At 35.4% G+C, this 21,049-nt stretch overlaps 1 protein-coding gene across 1 annotated transcript in view; it reads left to right on the forward strand.

Moving 5' to 3' along the window:
• Khdrbs2 (KH RNA binding domain containing, signal transduction associated 2) overlaps positions 1-21,049 on the forward strand; it is a 456,644-nt gene that overhangs the window by 146,071 nt on the left and 289,524 nt on the right. The window contains exon 3 of the mRNA XM_087898049.1: positions 10,292-10,408. Coding sequence (XP_087754175.1) covers positions 10,292-10,408 — 117 coding nt within the window. The remainder of the gene's footprint in view (positions 1-10,291; positions 10,409-21,049) is intronic.

Below are 21,049 nucleotides of genomic sequence, written 5' to 3' on the forward strand. Positions count from 1 at the left end.
AGTTGGCCGTACTTGAGGAAATACACCACTGGCAGTGAACTGAGATGCATCAAAGCTTCACTCCATCCAAGTTCACTTTCTAGGCTTCCTAGTTTACATTCAAAATGTAAACATTTGGCCCGCTGTTTCAGCTGCCTCTACACTGGTATCATGGACTCTAATGCTCTGAACCTGTAAGCCTGAATATACTCTTTGTGCACGGTGTTTTATCACATCTATAGAAATCAGACTAAAACAAATGTGAGCAGGGTAAAAAAATGTAACATATTTAAAATAAATTGGATTAGATTTATACATTTGTTTAGTGATAGTACCTTTTCTTTTGTTTGCTAGTCACTAGTTAGATACAATATCATTAAGACTCTTATTGCTACAGTTTTTCTCCCCCGAGAAACTTTGTATATAGAATTCACTGGTCTTAAAATTTGTCCAGCAGAAAGTTTCTTCAGTTTGACAGAGGCTGATCTATGATCTATGACCCCTATCCAAACAACAAGACTAGATATGTATGAGTTGCCCTACATGTTTTCTGACTCATATTTTGTAATATAAATTTAAATAAAACCAACCATTTTTAGTAGCTGTACTGGAAATATCAGGGTAAATGTGTTAATCTACAAATAGTAGTGTATCCATCGGGAGAAAGGAAGAGAAACAGTCTCGATATGTTATTCAAAACATGATGCAATTAATAAACTGAGAAACTAAAGACCTACTTAAAGCACAGTGGACAGACAATTAAGGATCATACTAAACTAATGTTTATTTATAACTTAGAAAAATTATTTTAGATATTGGATGCTATACTAAAAGGCATTTGTGCTGTTATCATTTTTTGCCACCTATCTAGAACGCAGTTTGCCTATGGTGAAGTATGATTATGATTAAAACTTTGAAGAAATTGTTTAAAAATACAGTTGGCTTCCTTTATAACAGCAAGTCTCCCAACAATGACACACCAAAGTGTTCCCTTTTAGTACCAAATGCAAAAAATATTGATTTTCTCTAAAGTATGTCATTTGCCATTTTGCATTAAAGCACTTTAAAACCTTTTAACACTGCGGAAGTTGAAACTAAAGTACTTGAAATGTACTTTCTGTGGCATAATTTCTTAAGAATATTTGATCACAGGTATAGAATAATGATTACATTTCATGCACACTTTCATGAATTAACTTTTTCCTTCAATACCTGTCATAGTTTCTACATATAATTGCAAAGTAGTCTTTTTCTTCATCCTTCTAATACACAGTAAAGTATAAATTAAGGTATTTTCTTTTAGAAGTCAAATACTTAGCAATTTTCTATATATTTTGGAGAAAATGGTCATAAGTATTCTTTACCTACCCAGAAGAAAAAAACACAGTTCATATATATTATGATATGAGAATTTAAATAACTGCTTTGCATAATTAATAGTAATATAATTCCCAAATGAAACGGTATACTTCTGAAAAATTTCTAAGAACTTGATGAAACAAAAGAATGATAGACATAAATTCTTTTTATAATGTCAGCATTATTCACATATGATAATAATCATAGGATTCTAAAGCACAGTTAGAAATTGCAATGTTTTATAGTCATGGAAAATCCACATTTTGGCCATTCCTAGTCATTAAAAGCTAATATGCTATTGGTAAAGTTGAAACTAATTTTATAAGCATCATTCCATGTAAGTATTCTAGTGAATGGTATTTATTAAGTCATTGCTAAAAGTAAAAATTCTATGTAATAATGCTGCACATGCATGCGCAAATGCATGCCTAAATACCTTTCTTCCTTTGAATGATAGTGGTTTGACCCCAAATCATAGCACTGTCTGTCTCGATGTACTTCTTAACCTTCTTTCTCCTCAGAGGTGCCATTATGCCTATTGACACCACATAGTTTCAATATATTCTGTTTGTCCCACAATCTCATATTAATAGATAATATGACACTTCTCCTACTCTGTTCATTCATTAGCTCACTCCTTATTTCATAGTGACACCAACTTCCAGATATGAATGTTGTTAATTAGGACAGAATGGGATTGAAGTTAACAAATTGAGACTTTATCCATATTCAGTAGCAGTGCAATTCTAACCTCTTATTGGCTAACTCTTACGTATTCGTTTAACATATCTCCATTAATGTGTTTCGCCACTTTATTGTGGCTTATCAGCATGAGTCTAACCAGTGTCTCTCTTGGGAAGGAGAATCATGGCGTCTGCCACACTTCCCTTCTTTCCAGCATTCTGTTCTGTCTACTCTGCTCACCTAAGGGCTGCCCTATCAAAAGGCCAAGGCAGTCTCTTTATTTAACCAATAAAAGCAACAGAAATAAAGAAGGACTTTCTACACCAATTGTAGACCAGGCTGACCTCGAACTCTCAGAAATCCACCTGCCTCTGTCTCCCAAGTGTGCACCATCACCACCTGGGCACAAGTAAGCTTCTTACTAAATCAAAAATGTATGCTGTTGTGATGACTTCTGCAACTAATTACTGAACATTTGTAAAAATATTTTGTTTGGTAAAGTTTTATTGTTTGTTTGTCATTTAAATTAATGTAGAGTCTCTACTTTCTTCCGATTGTCCTGGTGTCTATATTCAGCCTTGAGGATGCAGTTTTTAATGTACTGAATCTATGTCCTTGTTCTTTATTTTAAAAATGTGCCATACTTACTCATACATGCATAATGAGGTGTCACATCATCTTATTATGTGATCTAACATTTACCTTTTAGACAAAATGGTTTGTCTGCAAACACTTTCGTCGAGATCACTCTGCACATCCTACTGATGTGCCACTGATCTATCAAATTCTAGAGAGCACAGCCAGGCTGCTTCTTGCATGAGAATGACAGAACCTCACTACTCTGATTATTACCTATAAAATTAAAAGAAAACAAAGTAAAGCTTGATTTCACTCATGTGTGTTGACTTCCTTGACCCTCAGCTACTAGTGAGTCAGCATTCCCATTCCCATGTGGAGTTTGAACCTCAACCCAATAAAATGAGCATATTTAATCAGGACTACTGGTCTCCAAGGATATCTTCCTCTATTCAGGCTTGTCAATAATAATACTGCAGGATAGGTAGTTGTTTGTAAATAACACTGAATTAATTTTACACAGATCTAGTTCCATGAGACTCCAAGATCAAGACATCATTGCCTTATTATCGGTCTAGTGAGCATTTTCCATGTACTTAATAGATAACATCTTCCTTTGTCCCGCATGGTCTACGGGATGAATGTGTTCATGTCATTTTTAAGGGCTTTGATCTTAAACATGTAGGCAGAAGCCTCATGTCCTGAACATCTCACATAGAACTTTGCTCTCTCTAGGATATATAAATGTTATTGGGATAGTTAAACACATTCCTAATAATATTTTTAAATGACGGAGATACTGTTAGAGAACAGCTAAGAAAACCTGATAGATGCATGTTTGCAGTAAAAAAGGACAGCATTGAAAGCTCAATAAATGGGAGGTAACAGGTGATAGGTTCCCTTCCAAGACAGTAATCTATGGCTATATTAGAAAAAAAAATTAATAATATGTTACCTAGGAGAATAAACTAAAAAGAACTAAAATAAAATTCTTTTAAAAATGGAAAGTAAAATAATAAATTATTAAGAAAAAATAAAGACAAAGCTGATTCTTTACAATGCTCATCAAAACTGGCAAATGCTTGGATTATGAGAAAGAAGAGATGAAATGACTGAATTTAGTAAAGGACATGGTGGCATCATTTCCAACCTTATCATTAAAATATGATGTACTATTATATGCACCTGTATGCTCACAAATTAAGTAACTTAAATGCCAGGAGAAGATTTTGGAGAAGGCACAGTTTCTCAAAACGGACTTAAAAAGAACTAAAACATCTGAAGCATGCATAATAGGCGCAGGTTCAAGTGTGAATTAAAAAACTGTCACAACAGTGAGAAGTCTCAGATTCAGGTTTCTTGTCCGTTTAGTTTCACTGGATGTTCAGAAGCAACTCCAGCACTGTGTGAGGACACTCAGCAGATTATTCCCTGTGCGAGCGTGAGGACCTGAGTTGATTTCCAGCCTCCTATCAACAGCAGGTGTGACTGTGGGCTTCTATAATCATCGTGCTTGGGAGGTAGGCAGGAGGTGCTTGCTGGACAGTTGGCCTAACCAATTTGGTGAACTCCAGTCAAGAATAGCTGAAGAAGAGACCTGCTGTCAACCTCTGGCCTCCACACGTATGCCTGCACACCCATACATGTTCCTGCAAAACTACAAGTGATTTGATCTGGATGATATCTTATGTACATAACTCCAGTCCTCTGAGTTCATGAGTGCCATAGCAATGCCGTGTCAGGAAGACAGTGTTTTACAACAGTCTTTTACATTCTCCTCTGGGTCACCCTAAATTTATCAATAATAACCTTAAGAAATTTTCTGTTAGAACAGAACTTACTACTGTCTTATGGGTAGGCAAAGAGAACTTCAAAGGCTGATCTTTCCCTTACTGTTCTTCAGTAGCCAGTAGATAGACTTCATGCATGGCACTGGTGTTAGCCTGGATCCTAGGGCACTAGGTGCTGAAGAAAACATTCTGGAACTCCGGTGACCACGGTTTACAGGTTCTCTTGCAGGGTTATTTCAGCCTGTCAACAACTCCTCACATTCTCTTATCTACTTTCACTCCTTCTGCCTGGAAGCCCTGGAACTATGCAGCTGAATCTTCTATTGTCTATTGTCAGGTAACTGACCTCTTACACAATTCACTGAATGTTTCTCAGATGACTCAGGGTACCTGCCTGTATCCAGACTGTAATAGGTAGTGAGGGCATCAGCTCCAGCACCCGCTGGGCCAGTCAGCATCTAAGCGCTAGGAGTGGCCACGGTCATTGGAACTCAGTCCTTTGCTGTAGACAGATCCCAGCAGGCAGACAAGATCTGCATCAGCTGAGCAAGCCAACTGTCTGCTGTAGGACATTTAGCTGGCAGGGGGTGGCTGTCATCTCTGCTCTTAGAAGCTAGACATAGTGAGTCCAGCAAGTGTCAAGGGCAAGATGGCCTGTTTGGGTGCCCAGGGACAGGGATCTGGTGCCCTTCAGTGGTCAGTCAGTCACACTTCTTCAGCTGCTAAGCAATCAGAGACACCCACCCCACCCACCAGGGTCCTGCTCTCAGTCTGTTCCTCCTCTTTTCTTTGCTGCCTCTGCCTTTTCCTTCTGTGCTGAATATACACCACGGAAAATGTGTAAGCAAAGACTACCCAGGAGAAGCCTTTGATGTCTTGATGTTGCAACACAGGAGAAATAGCACGGAGGTGCTTTGGAATAGCATGTAGCCCCAGAGCATCTTCTGACACCTTTGTCTCCCTCCCCTGGTATGACTTTGAAGCAGTCACACCTCAGCAGGAGTCGTTCTGTCCCCAGAACCTCCTGGGGACAGACTTCTGCAGCTCAGGCGGCTGACAGTGCAGCCTCTGATTCCTAGTGACAACTTAAGCAATGTGTCAAAGATGCTCCCTCTTGTTTTCCTGGTTCTATATTATTCCTCCAGGAGAAAAACAAGCAACAAAAGCAAAAATCTCTTACCTTTTCTTCTTATTTTCTTCTCTAAATCTTAGTATTTCTCTGAGCTTTCTCCCAGGCTTTTTTCTTTACCTTTTTCTGCTTGTGTGATGTAATTTAAGTTGTTTCTCTACCTAGGAACCGGGCATCTATTATTAAACATTTATCATCATCTTCCATTTCTCACTGTGCATGGCTTCTAGGACTTCTGGATTTCTGTTTTCAGTGTCACCATCTTTGAAAATATTGCAAAATGTCCTCAACAGCTTGGTTCTATATATAATTATTTTGCTAATGCTAAAATATTTTTTCATGTCTGCCCCAAATATATGCTATTATGTTTTATATTGGTGAATAAGGAAATAGGATGTGTTGAGGCCCATACTTACCAGATCACTCCAAGCCTGTAGTAGGTCATGCCTAATTGCCAACATCTCTCTTCCTGTGTCCTTCATCCTCCATTATACAGTCTTCTGTTTACATGCTTGTTACTGCTCATCAAGGCACACTAAACATTTTATATTAGGCCTGAAAAAATTTAGGGCAGCGAATTCCACAGCATATTATTCAAAACTTCATATTCATAACTTTTCTATATCTCTCCTACTTCCTCACTCAATAAGAAAACGGAAGGAAGAGTGGACCTCATAGTTTTCTTCTCTCCTTTGTTTGGATCTTCCCATGTCTTAATCTGTACTCATTTAAGAGCATTTACCACATTTGAATAATTATGTAGCACTTTATATGAAAGGCTCCTTTCCATTTAGGGAAGTTGTAAGTTTTTAGACGGTTTTAAAAAAATAGAATTACATTTTTATTCTACATTTCCTAAGTAATTTAGTGGGATAAATAATTATTTCATATTCTAAATCTTATTTTTTGTATATATGTATATATTAATATATATTAATATATATAAATTAATTTTATGGTAATATAGTGTTCTGCACTTTAATGGCTATTTCTAGATATTCTAAAACATTCTTTTCCATTTTGTGCCTTGTCTTTTTGTGACTGTTGTTGAAGTTCAAGTATTTATTTTCATATTGTGGTGTCCCTCATGAGCTCAGATTTATCTTCAGCTTGAGGTCCTGCAAGTTCAGCCTCCCAGATGCTGGACCACACACCTGTGCCACAGTGCTCTACACAAAGTTTCTTTTTAAAACAAATACAGCATACACTCCATTTAAATGCAATTAAACTGTTTTACTCTATTCAAATTAATTTCTCCTCTTCCTTGCCAACACTTTCTGGTGATGATGAGGTGAATACTTGAGTATTGTCATTTCAGCTCTACTGATTTAGAAATACTAGTTTTTACACCTTCTCTGTGCATATGTCCTTATTTCCATTGCTTTGTTTTAATGTGAAGAAACAAAAGTTAAAGTGCTAAAGCTTGACCTGGTGCTGTGTTCCCAAAGCAGAGAAGAGATCTATGACTTTCTTCCCACAGTAAGTGTTCCATCTTCAAGCCAGTTCTGGAAATGACATAAGGAGTTCAAGGTTTAGCAAGAATAAGGACTAGAGTTTGGAAGGAGCAGGAATTATGGCAGCTGTACAGCTGAGTCATATCAAAGAAGACTGACAGAAATCCAGCAGAGACCGTACTCTAGCAATGCTTCCCAGATGGTACTGCTCACCAATGTCCTCTCGGGCAGGCAGAAGCAGACCTGAAGTGAATGGAGGAAGTGAATGATCTCCCTTTTCTGAGAAGGGCGAGATCACTACCAGAATTCATGTGCAAGTGTGACATTTTAGCAGGGTTATTTCACATGAATATTGATGAACAGCACATACTTCCTCGTTAGCCTTGAGAGAAACTAGAAAACTAGAACTCTCAAATAGAACATTCTTGGATAGTCAGAGGATAAACTAGCTAATTTATAAGCATGAATGTCAAACATTATTACCACTTAAACTGTGAATTGCTCTTTGGATTAATTTGTAAAAAAATTCCATTTTTTTCCTTAATGTGGCCTTAGATTTCTGATAAGAAATTATTATTTGTCATTAATTATGTTTTATTGTATTTTAAATCAATTAAAATGTGAAAATTAGAATTAATGTCCATGTAATAATTTGATAACTTCTATAAAGTTTAAAGTGTGATAATATTGCTCACAAGATACTGGAATAAAAAATTTTTTCCAAACAATTGTTAAGTGATTTCAAAATAGTTGACAGACACATTTAATTTTCTTGAAACATGAATAATATCTTCAAACTGTTTAAAGATATTTAATATATTAAAATCACAATTACACTCACTATTTTGCATCTTAAAAATCTCAGAATTTCTAAATACATTAAATGCTGTTTAAATATGAAAGACCCTGTTGTGCTGGATTGATTTAGCTTTTAATGAGTAAATTATTCCCTTAAGGGAAAGGTGAGAGAAAAGCTATGCTAATGAAATGGTTCACCTTTCATGACAAGTTAATGCGCGTTGCTGTTTTGGAGGGTAAAATAGCCAAGGAGCAACTCTTGTGCTATTTTCCAAGTATGTCTTCAAAGAAATTTCCCAAAGTTAAACACATCAAAAAGATGTAGCTAATTACATAATTATTTCTGATATTTTAAATTTCCAACACTCCTTCATTTTGAAAGAAAGTCCTCTGACCCATTTCTCAGTAGTGGATCCAAAAACCTCAGTTAATAGGGAAGCTATAGCTGTGACCAGATACAAGCATAGAAATAAGCTTTTGTTAGTGAGCGAATATCATATAATATACATTTATTAAGTTTATACAAATAAGTAAGAATTGCCTTTCACCTGAGTTCCCCCTTGAAGACCAATAAGTTTATTGAACTTACACACTGAACATTCTTAATGGGTTACTGACAGGAGTTTGGGTACCCTTAAAAATCTTTACCCAGAATAATGGCTTTCCCATAGTTCTCTAAGTGGACCCCAACTTCTCTGTGTGCTTTTGTTTTTAATATTTACTTTATTTAGCATAAAATTTTCAAGATTTTTTTCTTTTATATTGGTACATCTGTAGGAAATAAGTTGATGGTCATCCTTTTAGAAAGTAAATTGATCCCTTTGTCTAATACCTATATGGGAAACAATCTGCATCCCAATGTAATATTAAATAATTATGCTCAGAGTAGATAGGTTCTCTTTATCATAGGCCTATAGAAAAGTACTTAATGCTAACATTAAGCATAAATTATGAATTTTTAAAATGTGTTTTGTGATATTATTTATTAAGCAACTTTACTCATAATTAAATACAATACATCTAAATTACACAATCCATCTATTTTTACTTTGTTCAGAGGTCTACAAACTATTTCTATGATCAAGTTTTGAAATATTTCACCATACACAAAGAAATGCAGTAATTATGAATAGTCATTGCCCATTTCTCACCATTTTCTTACCTAGGTTCTTTTCCAGTCCTACACTAGAACTAATAATGCTGCTCCCCAGACTGGGTGGCAAAGTACTCTAGTTAATACTTACTGGTCAGCTGAGGCAGGAGGAATTCGAAGCCTGCCCGAGTCGCAGAGTGGATTTGAGGCTAGCCTTGTGACTTCCAGAGACCTGCTTCAAAATAAAAATTGAAGAGGTAGACCTGCTGCTCAGTGGTAGAACACAAATCTGGCATGCTCAAGATCTTAAGATCAGTTTCTAACAGCAACAAAAGAAAAAGTGCCCATTCTTATTATAAGATCGTGATTTTAAAATATTTATCCTTTATGAACATATACTTTGCATTGTATCTTATACTCTAGGTTTTGGACATAGTTTTTTCAATATAGCATAAATGAAAACCTCATTTTTAGTGAACAATATTAATCCCTATGTTTATGTCATCATTTAGAATAAGTAAATTATGTATATAATATGTATGTGTTATAACCTTTTTAATTTTTTCTTTAAATGCTCAGATCTTCTATTTTCTGATATGAAGTAATAATAGAATAAACTATTGAAGAGTAAATTAGTCCCACTTTTCCTGACCATGATATTTGTTGTATAAAAATATAGACATATGCAATGTTAAACAAATAAGAATCACATTTTATTTTTTTTTATTTTATTGAGCTGTACATTTTTCTCTACTCTGCTCCTTGTCTCTCCCCTCCCCTTCCATCCTCTCCCATGGTCCCCATGCTCCCAATTTACTCAGGAGATCTTGTCTTTTACTATTTTCTATGTAGATTAGATACATTTATGTTTCTCTTAGGTTCCTCATTGTTGTCTAGATGCCCTGGAATTGTGATATGTAGGCTGTTTTTCTTTGCATTATGTATAAAATCCACTTATGAGTAAATACATATGATTATTGTCTTTCTGGGTCTGTTATGGTGGCACATTTTATTTCTAAATAAGTTTAATTGCGTTAACTTTTTCAGTTTTGAGGTTCCTTGGATTTGTGGGTTTTTATTGCCTATTATAACCTGGCAAGAAAGAGCCTTGAGACATTGGTAATCTTTTCACTTTGTTTTTATGCGCGTGACATATTTGGTTATTTGAATAAATAGTATTTTCATTGTACTACTGATCTTGGTTCTCTTTTAGGAAGTAGTATTCTTTTCAAAGTTCTCTCGGATTAGAGTTCTGAAGTAGTTTCAGGTGTTTTGGTGTGTACATGTGCAAATGTGTAATTATGTGTGGATGCATGCCTTTTACTTCTTAATGATAAAGTTTTAAAGCCCACAATCATTAGTTATACTTGATATAAATTATACATTTACATTCCCTTAATTCAGGCATTCTGTTGATTTTGTTTTCTAGTTCAATTTTGTTGGGAAATTGCTTGGACCAAGAGGAAACTCCTTGAAGAGGCTACAGGAAGAAACAGGTGCTAAGATGTCTATCTTGGGCAAAGGATCAATGCGCGATAAAGCAAAGGTACTGAGTTTTGAGGTTGCTTCTTAGCACATGGAAGAGGATCTGCAATTTTTGGGGCCCTGTTTACAATTCACAGATGGCTTTCCCCATTTCCTCTGTCTTTTCCTTTCTGGCACCACACTGCTACCCATCCTGATGTCTCTGTCTCCTTCAATCATTGTCTCTGCCTCCTGCTCCTCAGTACATATTTCCTGTATTGTCCTCGCCTACTTCTCTCTGTAGGTAGCTGTCATATAGCTGCACTTCTTTAAAAACCTCTGTGGGATGTTTCTATAAATTAGTACTTGGATTTTGTAACAACTTAGTTGGACACTTTCCCTTCTATCTAGCAGTCACATCTATTCTCTCATTTTATTCTCTGTTTCACTTTGATCCACTTGACTGATATACTAATCATAAGAAAATTCTGCTTAGGCCTTATAAGATTTCAGTGATGTTAGGACATAATACTTGACTCATGTATTTTGACAAACAAACATGAGGTTTGAAGTTTATAATAATTTATTTCACATCTGAGCAACTTAACTTCTCATGTTATAAAGTGCTATTGTGTGTTTGAATTCAGTGTTTGTAGAGATCTATTCACAAGGAATCCCAGAAACTTCTTTGGTAAGCAGTGGAATGTGTACAGTTGCATCATTTGACCAGACCATATTTTTATTATTTTGTATATTACAGTCTTAAGGGAAATGACCATGAGAATTGCTTGGAAATCATGTATGGGATTTCTCTCTAAACTATTAAGGAAGGATCTAAAATTAGTGATTTGAAAGTGAAAAAATGTCACTAAGCCAGTCAATAATTTGTCATTCATATATTATTTTATAATTTTTGTAGGAAGTACATAAATATTGAATAAGCCACCTAAATGAACACTTTTTAAGTGGTAAAATAGTCAAATCTCCAAATTACAAAAGTAATAATTTTACTGATCTTTAATTGTGGATGCTTGTGATTGTGTAAAGTTACAGAAATGAAAAAATTGTTGCAGCCCCCTCCATTCTTGCTACTCCGACTGCATTAAGAAGAAACTGTGTAAATATTTAAGAGCAGATAGTTATAAAATAAATTCTTGCCCCTTGTCACAATTAAGTTTACATTTTCTGCACACACAAACTGAAGTGGAATCATTTTAATTTATTTTCAAGTATTCTCTAATATTGAATATTTAGTTATTTAATATAGGATATAATATATGAACTTGCTATGTTCTTCAATTGTCTCAAATTCTTATAAACAGTATAGGTTTTAAAAATAAAGATTGCATTCAGCATCATATCCCCTGAAAAGTTTTGTGAACACTGCAGTATCTTAAAATCTCTTTTGCACTTACAGCTCAACTGACTGATTTATCTGTATATCTCACTGAAGTTTCAACTCTCCCCACATGGAAATTACCTAAGTAGCCTTATGCATTAGGGAACCTCCATGCTATTCCTCCCTGCCTTTTAAAGTAGATAAATGCCTACTTTTCATCTCTATATATTAGATCATTTTTTATTCATAAAGTACTACATTGGATTCCCCTTTCCTTTTAAGCATGTTAAGTACTAGAACCATTCTCTAAAAATACAATAGGAAATATATTTGCTTCCATTAAATTTCTATTAGGTTTAACTTACTTATTACTTAATATTCTGTCTCAAATTAATTTAATTTCTTGGTGACCCAACATAGTTGGCTTTGCTTGTAATGTTTTCAGTTTTCATTACAAAATTAAATGAAAAATAAAATAAAGCAAAATGAAATGCTTAATAATGATGTTGCGCCATACAACTAGTCCTCAGTACAAATTCAGTATAATAGACACACTAACGAAACATAACTACAGACATGGATTGTAAGGGTTTTTTTTGGTAAATATTTGATTAAAAGAAAGATAAATTCTCAGAAAATATTGATGACTCAGTTGCCATTTTGGTTTCTTGAAAAATGACTGACTTTATTTGATTTTTTAAAAATGTGTAAGTAAAATTCATCTAATTTTCAAATGAATATATAAAGGTATATGTATATATTCAGTCATGTAATAGATGTAATTATATGTGTTAATTTCAATAGTATTCATTAAATATCCTATGGTCCACCTATTGATTAAAAATACATTTTCCTTATAACTTCTGTTCTGATGAAAGGGCAGACAACATATAATTCAATGTATTTATGAACTGTAGTATTTTGACAATTTTTCGAACTAAGATAAAATAGGAAAAGAGAAGAAACAATATTTTTACAATGGGATCAAAATGGCTGCTGGGGAAGAGAGAATCAACCAGGAAACAGGACTGAGAAAGAATGCCGCGCAAGATGGTTCTGTGACTGATTTTTGGGCTCTCTTCTGTCCTTCACACATTTTATTATCTCCATGCTTCTGAATAGAAGTGATGTTAGTGACTGTCTACTCTCTTTTGTTATGAAGATCAGAGATTCATTATTTACCTATCTAAAACGCCAATGTTAAAAGTTTGATAGCAACTGAGAAATAGTATATATGTGTGCATCTGTGCAAATGTGTATGTGTGTGTGATTATGTGTTGAGGGGTGTGTTTGTATGTGCAGCTGCACAGATAAACAATGATTAACCAAACTTTAGTCAACTTCCTTTTGATTTTTGCTGAATTTGCCTTCGTTATAAATGTATTGAAATCACTATTGCTTTGATTCAGTGTTCATTAATGAGAAAAAAAATCTGTTTTTTTTTTCACGCTGTTTTAGATTGCTTTCCATGACCAAAAGCCACTTTCTTGAGTGGAGAGTTTATTTTGATTCATATCACTGAGTTCCAAATCACAGTCCTTCATTAAAGAATGTCTGGACAGGAATGCAAACTGGACAGGAACCTGGGGGCAGAAGCTGATGTGGAGACCATGGAAGAGTGCTGCATACTGGCTGTACCTCTGCTTTGCTCAGCCTTCTTTCTTATAGAACTTAAGACAGGTACCTGGAGGCAAGAACTGAAGCAGAAGGCATGGCAGACTGCTGCCTATCAGCTTGCCCCCCATGACTTGCTTTCTTATATAAACTCCCTGTCCGGGATGATACCATCCACAGTATGCTGGCCTGCTCTCCCCACATCAGTCACTGACCAAGACAAAGCTTTTCCACAGACCAGTCTGTTGGAAACTCAACTGAAGTTGAAGTTCCCTCTTCTGATATGATTTACCTTGTGTCAAGTTAACCAAAATTTAACAAGCACACAATTGTTTTTTTTTATTAAAAGAATAACAGAAGTATAATAGGAAAGCTCTTGTGTACTTATAGACAGAGCTTTTGTTTAGTATTCCTCCTATGCTTGCCCCGTTTGTGATTCCCCTGAGTATTATTTAAATATACTACCTACTTTACCTTTGTAAATAAATTTCCGTGCAGACTGTTTTTATGCATTGAATATGCTGTTGGTGCAACAGTCAATGTATAACTTAAACTTGAATGTCATTTTATGATAAAATGAGATATTGAATTATCTAAATCAAGGAAGAAATGCATTCCAACTATGTTCTCTAGACTAAATTCAATATTTAATTTAATAAAATATTAAATACCATCCCAGCTTTAACAAAGCTTGTAATCTAATTATACAGCCTGACCTGTTTAATATTTTCCTTAAAAACAATTAAGAAAGGGTTGGTTTTTGGTTAGCAGAAAGATATAATCATAAAGTGACTTAGATTTGTTTAGAGAGAGTGTGCAGTACCTTTAACCCTTTTCATTAAAAAGTTAGATTTTATGATTTATACCAGAATCATTATAAAGTTAATTGTGGAATTTAGCAAACAGTTCTAGAAGTATGTCAGAAGGTTCAACAAGTTGGATATTTTCATTTTATTTTGTTGTTAGTGGTGATGGAGAAATGATACTTTCTATAACATTAAACTTTAACCAATAACCTTCAAGCAAAGAAAGAAAACAAAGAATAAAACCAAAAAATAAAATGTGATTGTCCAGACTGGTATCTATAGCATGAACCCCCTTTCTTGTAATGGCTTTTTCCCACAGTGGTCAGAGCCCTCAATATATTAAGTATACTCTATAGAAAAAACAATCCTGTTGACATTCTAGGGAAAAACAGTACATTATAAATGACTAGGATGACTATATTTGTATGGAAATCCAAGAAATAAAATAAGCAGCATGTTAACTCTATATCAAAACACCTCAAGGAAATGAACTGGCAGTTGAGAAATTTCTTCAAAGTTCTTCATAAATAAAGCTTCATAAATAAAGTGTGATGGAGCAGTTTTAAGCAACCACATAGCTGCAGGTTTACCTTGCAGTTTCTTGCAGAGACTCTAGGGTAATTTACTACAGCTCCTATTTTTAAAAGCCTGCCAATTTTAGTGGACCGGAATGTGAAATTGGTGAAGGGGAACTAAAGTGGCATCGGTTGTATAAGTTCATCTTCGGACAGTGTGAAACATGGCCAGAGATGTTAGAGAACGTGGTTAGAGTGGTTAGGTTAGCTACCACAGTGACTACACACAGCCAAAGGAGACTTCAGCAACAGGAGCACAAGAAAAGTACCTTTTCTGTGGTCCTACCTTGTTATCAGAGGTTGCAAGATTGTTTCCCAGCTGATCAGACCCAAAATAACCACAAAGAAACTATACGATTACAAAACTATTTGGCCTATTAGCTCACGCTTATTATTGGCTAGCTCTTATATATCAAATTAACCCATTTCTATTAATCTGTTTACTGTTTTTGTTTGTGGCCTACCAATAAGGTTCGGTCCAGCGTCTGTCTCCTGCTGTAGCTTCATAGCTTCTCTTTGACTCCACCTACTCTCTCCTCTTCTATCTGCTTGGAATGCTCGCCTTGCCCTATTCTGCAAGGCAATATGCCCAAAGCAGATTCTTTATTAACCAGTGGGATTCACAGCATACAGAGGGAAATCAGATCACCACCTGTTGTCTTTAATGTCTTTGGAATGAAAATTACAAATGGCCATTGCAAATGAATGACAGTGTAATAAATGTCATTTTGACATTTCTAAGAAGGTTAATAAAAATTTTGAAACATAGTCTTACAATGTGCTAGAGTATATGTTGAAAGAAAGGGGCTCTTCTTACATAAAAATATAATAACACTCAGGGCAAACTTTAATTCTTTGATGGGCTAATGATATGAGTGTTTTCTGTGAAATAATTCTTCTGTATTTGGTGATGGCTGCTCTAGTAAATCCTTTCTGATCTCATGGCTAGATTGATTTTCATCAATAATAAAATCAACTAAAAACCTTCAAAGAGAAGTGGTTGCCTGGTGGGCAATGCTGCGTTAAACCCCACCTCGTTATCTTGGGTTCTACTTGACACCAGACAGGCTCATAGTTTCTCATATCCTGAAACAGAAAAGCCATACTCGTTGACTGTCAACGATGCTGTGCTTGGTTACATGGACACTTGCTTGAGTCCTTTCATAAATGTAACAGTTTGTAACCCTACAGACTCAAGAGCTTAGGTACCCCAGCTTCCACCTGAGAGATGGCTGCATACAATGGTAAGGAGACCAACAATATTTCTTTCTTCGCTTTCCTCCTATAGAAAAGCATTCATTGCTTTTCTTCCAGCAGGGATGTGGAATATGCATCTTTATTGGATTGCACATTGCCTGGGTTTATGAAAGGCAAGAAAATACTATAAATTAAAAAATGGGTCAATTTTTATTGTCATTCTTTTCACTGTATCTTGATCTCAACTCTAAAGAGTTAAAATGGCTGCCTGGCAGGTCCCACCTGAGCAGCAGTACATAGAGTAGGAGACACTGAATTATGAACACATATTTTATGAGGACAAAATGAAATATGTCTTTCAATGTTGAACCAATATATTATTTCAAAATATGATATATTTAGACTCTAGTGATCAAGTAATTACAGGGATTGGGTTTTAGTTGAAGCTAAAATATATCATCATATTTGAGAAATATGATTTTCATATTAGTGTCTTTTCTTTCTATGTATGAGCAATTTGTCATTCACTGTAATATACTATGACCTTAAAATGAAAAAGGAAAAAAATAAATCTATCCAGCCTTAGTTTTTTATAAGCTTCAATGACAAAATAAATATGAGGTAGCACTTTTTTATTTAGTGAGTTGAAAAGATTTTATTTTAAATAACTAGGTTCCTCTATTCTGGTTTTATTAACAACTGGAACAATTCTGTTTTACTATTTTAACCATGACTGTGTTGTTTAATTTTTCTGGGACAACAAAAGCAAATATGCACTCACCTCAAATATGCACCCAAGACAAATCTAAGTAAGGATTGCACTCAAGCCTCACCTAGTGAACAAGGAAGTGTTAGGGATCCTTGATTTCACTCAAGCTTCACTAGTGAACCAGGAACAGTTTGGGTTCATTGACAAGAGCAGAGCCGACTCAAAGCACAGCTGACTTGAAGAGTTCACCCAAACATTAAGGTGAGTCAAGACAGCTGCATCCTTGAAACTGCCGGTATGACTCCTGGGTGACCTCAGCCAGTCAGAGAATCTTTCCCCCAACAATTATTTACTGCAGGCATAACCCTAGGGAGGAACTTCGAAAACCTTGTAAGTTTCAGTTTGTTGAGACTTCGAATTTTTGTCTAATTCTTGACTCTTAGGATCCTTTCTTCTCACTCCAAGAAGGAACATTTCTGTTTGGAGGGTCTCACAACACGCAAAGAACTTCTAGGACATTTTTGGAATTTAATGTGTATTTGTAAACCACCTGCCGTTCAATGTTTGCACATAACTCTTGCATCCCAGTCAGAGGGAAACGGAAAACTGCGGACTCTCTGTCATCTTATTGCAGTATGCTATTATTCATGAATCTATCCAGAAATATAAACATGAAAAGATAAATTTAGCATTTTATAAAGCAGAACTATAGTAGGACATTTCTTTATACCACCAAGGAAGGCACTTGTTCTTTTAATCAAGTGCTTTATTGTCTATCTCAAAGTACTATAATAAAAACAAAACCAACCAAGCAGGCAGAAGAACTACATTAGAACCTTGGGATATCTTGAAACGTACATTGTGAGCACTTTTGAGATTGGCTCCACATTCTTTGCTATTTCACTTAAAGAAAAGTGGAGTTGGCCTGTGTGACCTTTAAATGTGAGTAGTTGCAGTGATTTACTTGTGATCACTGGAGCAATAGAGAGATAGGGAAAATGTGAGGCATCTTCCCCTCAGTCTCAAAGTCTAGGTCTCATGGATTCCAGTGCTGCCTTGTGCAGAGTCTAAAAGGTCTGGGGTGTGTGTGTGTGTGTGTGTGTGTGTGTGTGTGTGTGTGTGTTAAGAATTCTAACCGATTTTTCCATTCCTTACAGAAGTTAAAGCTAGAAAAAGATCAATTTATACAAAATGCGGACTTTCAAGTACCTTTAAAATCATGTGCACATTGTGTACATTAAGTATATCTTCTTACTAGTTTTGTTTTAATTTAAGCAAGACTATCCAAGCAGAATCTAAGGTAATTCAACTCAATGGTATATATTCATTTATCACCGATCTGTTACTGATATACTATATACATATATTACATTTAAAATATGTATAAATAGTATATGCTATATGCTATTCATAGTATTAGTAGACTTTAAAACTATATAATTGTCCTAGATAGGGTTACTATTGCTATTATGAGACACCAGAACCTTAACAACTTGAGAAAGGAAGGGTTGATTTGGCTAATAATTCCAAATCACTGTTTATCAGTGAAAGAAGTCAGGACAGGAACTCAAACAGACCAGGAACCTGGAGACAGGAGCTGAGGCAGCGGCCATGGAAGAGTGTGAACCTAGTGAACTAGGAAAGATTTAGGGTCCTTGATTCCACCCAAGCTTCACTAGTGAACAAGGAAGTGTTGAAGGTCCTTGATTCCACCCAAGCTTCACTAGTGAACAAGGAAGTGTTGAAGGTCCTTGATTCCACCCAAGCTTCACTAGTGAACCAGGGACAGTTGGGGGTCCCTTAGAGGATTGTTCCCCATGACTTGCACAGCCTGTTTTCTTATTGTATTCAGGAACACAATCCCTGGAATGGCACCTCTCAAAATGGACAGGCTCCCCCCATCAATTACTAACTAAGAAAATTTCCTACATACCTGCCTACAGTGTAATCTTAAGGAGGCATTTTTTTAATTGATATTTCCTCTTCTCACATTAGGTATTCATATATCTATACACAGAAGACACACATAAACACATAAAAGTTAATTAGTGCTAGTGTATATTTAAGGTGATTTTAAATTAATCACTATTTTAGTTTACATGTTTCTGTTATTTATTTTATAACTCAGTATCTTTGTGTAACCAGCAATTATAAAACTGAGGTGGCTAATCTTCTAATCTTATTTTAACTTTTTAAAATGCAGAATGCTTGCACATATTTATACAGTGGGTACAGGTTGATATTTTAAGGAAGTATGTTAATATGCATTGATGTTGCCCTCTCCTTGTCACCTTTGGTAAACACAAGCTTCAAGTTCCTCTCTTTCATCTCCTCATCAAACATCCAATGCTGTGGAAGGCAGCCCCCACACTGCTGTAGAACACAAGAGCTCAACCTTTTATTTGGATAAGTGATGTCTTCTCTCCCTCTCTTCCCGTCCTGACCTTCCCTTTCAAGTTTCCAGTAATCAATCGCTTTGTAAATCCTATAGTGGAAAATTTCTTGTTATTTGTAGGTTCAGGAGGATGCCCGTAATTTTGTTTTGAGAGCTGAAACTTGAGCCCAGCCTAAGCCAAGTTCTTTGAAGAGAACTTAGAAAATTTATTCTAGTCAATGTGGGGCATTTAGATGTTTAATTAAGATGATAATAGGCTCAGAGTGGAAATGCTCAAGAGCAAAATTTTATGCTCAATGGAAGCAGCCTTTAGCACAAATTCAGCCTCTGCTTGCAGTGATGTGTAGTTGTCTTGTGGCAATGACTCACTATTCTGACTATTGTGACTTTTCCTTCACAAGTCATTCTGAAGTTGAAGAGTTCTTATTCCACATGTCACAAATACTTGAAAATTGGGCTCCTTAGCTGAGTAGGGCCATTATGAAGAATTGAACAAAGTCTTTGGGTTCTTGTTTACTTTGGCTAAAAAAAATAGAGCCCTCCATTTACTCACTGTAGTTAACTATGCTACACAGAACTCAGGCAATGGTAGAGAAATAACCAGATCCTTGATTGAATGGATTAGCAGCATCACTAAGCTTGCCTTTAATGCTTCTCTGTCTCTCTGGATTCAAAGAAGGAAGTCAGAGGCCAAAAAAAAAAGTTCAGTGGAGAACATCCGTGGACACATATTTAATTTGCTGCCAACACTGTGGACTGTACTTGAATTTTGAAGCCCAGTAGTATTTTATGCACTGGCGGAACTCCTGTTCACAAAGCCCTCCATGTAAATGACGCTGTCCAATGTGGCCTCTCAGCTTATTACAAGGAAAAGTACCCCAAATGCCAATGGGAGAAATACACATGATTTTCTGGTGACCTTATGATCTTATTTAGTTTTAAAATGTTGTCCAGTTTTTGGTGCCTCCCCTTTGTATGAACATTATAAAATTTATTCGGAAGTATTTTTTTTACATCAGCAATTATATCCCTATACTCTATTATTAGATTCCTTAGCTGGATAGTGCAACAGGCAGAATACTAAGAGTACTGTAGAGCTGGTTTTTCACCGTATGCATTTTTTTAAAGTAAGATAAAAGACACATGCCATCTCTAAATTCTAAAAAGTAAAGAATTTTAAAGTAAGTGTTTTCAAATTTGAAACAAAAATGCTAAGCTGCATGAAAAACACAGAGTCAAGTTCTCTGTGAGTAACAAAGGAAAGTTAAGTTACATATGTACACAAAAAAGGATATTTTTCAGTTTCAGGCTCTTATAATGCTCAAAATTCTTATTTTCTCAAATGATTAAGAGACGTTCCATTCTTTGGTGACATTGCCAATATCCTGATTACTTCAACCCAAGTTCATCACAGTGCATTGTCACTCGAACTAGTAGAGAGGAGGATACGTGATGCCAAATAGTGTCACTGACTGAGTACTGAGCAGTTTGTCCTCCCTGAGGTGAGGTGATAGGTACAGTATCTAGTCATATGAGTTTTTATTAAAATATTTTATGATCAATATTAATCTAAAATAAAATTTGGAAAAACTTTTTATCATAACTGTTATTACTTATTTTAAGGATGACTTGAAAATGTAACACATACCTGCATCTCACTAGGACTTAGTTCTAGTTTAAAGATAACCTAGGATGTCAAAATGGAAATCAGTCAACCAGGTTTTGTTTCACAACACTAGCAGGGTGACTGCCAGTGGTTGGTTTTCATTTATCTGCCCTACAAGTACACTATCACACACACAGCACACATCTTTCCAGTCTTAAATTTAGGAAACATGATAACAGAATCCATTCTTTGTGTAGATATGCCTGAGATCCCTGGTTAACTGAGAGACTGAGGGTCCTCAAAAACATGGAGACTCGTTTTATGATATCAATTTTTTTTAGCCAGTAGGTATCAAAATAGAAGGAAAAATAAGGTGTACTGTTTTCACTTGACATTTCTTAACATATGAAAACTAAAATAGAGAACAAAAATATTTTGAATTAATTTAAATGTAATTTATATGAAACCTAAAATAGGTAACT

This window comes from Myodes glareolus, chromosome 18, assembly GCF_982192425.1.
Source record: "Myodes glareolus chromosome 18, mMyoGla1.1, whole genome shotgun sequence".
Taxonomy (NCBI): domain Eukaryota; kingdom Metazoa; phylum Chordata; class Mammalia; order Rodentia; family Cricetidae; genus Myodes; species Myodes glareolus.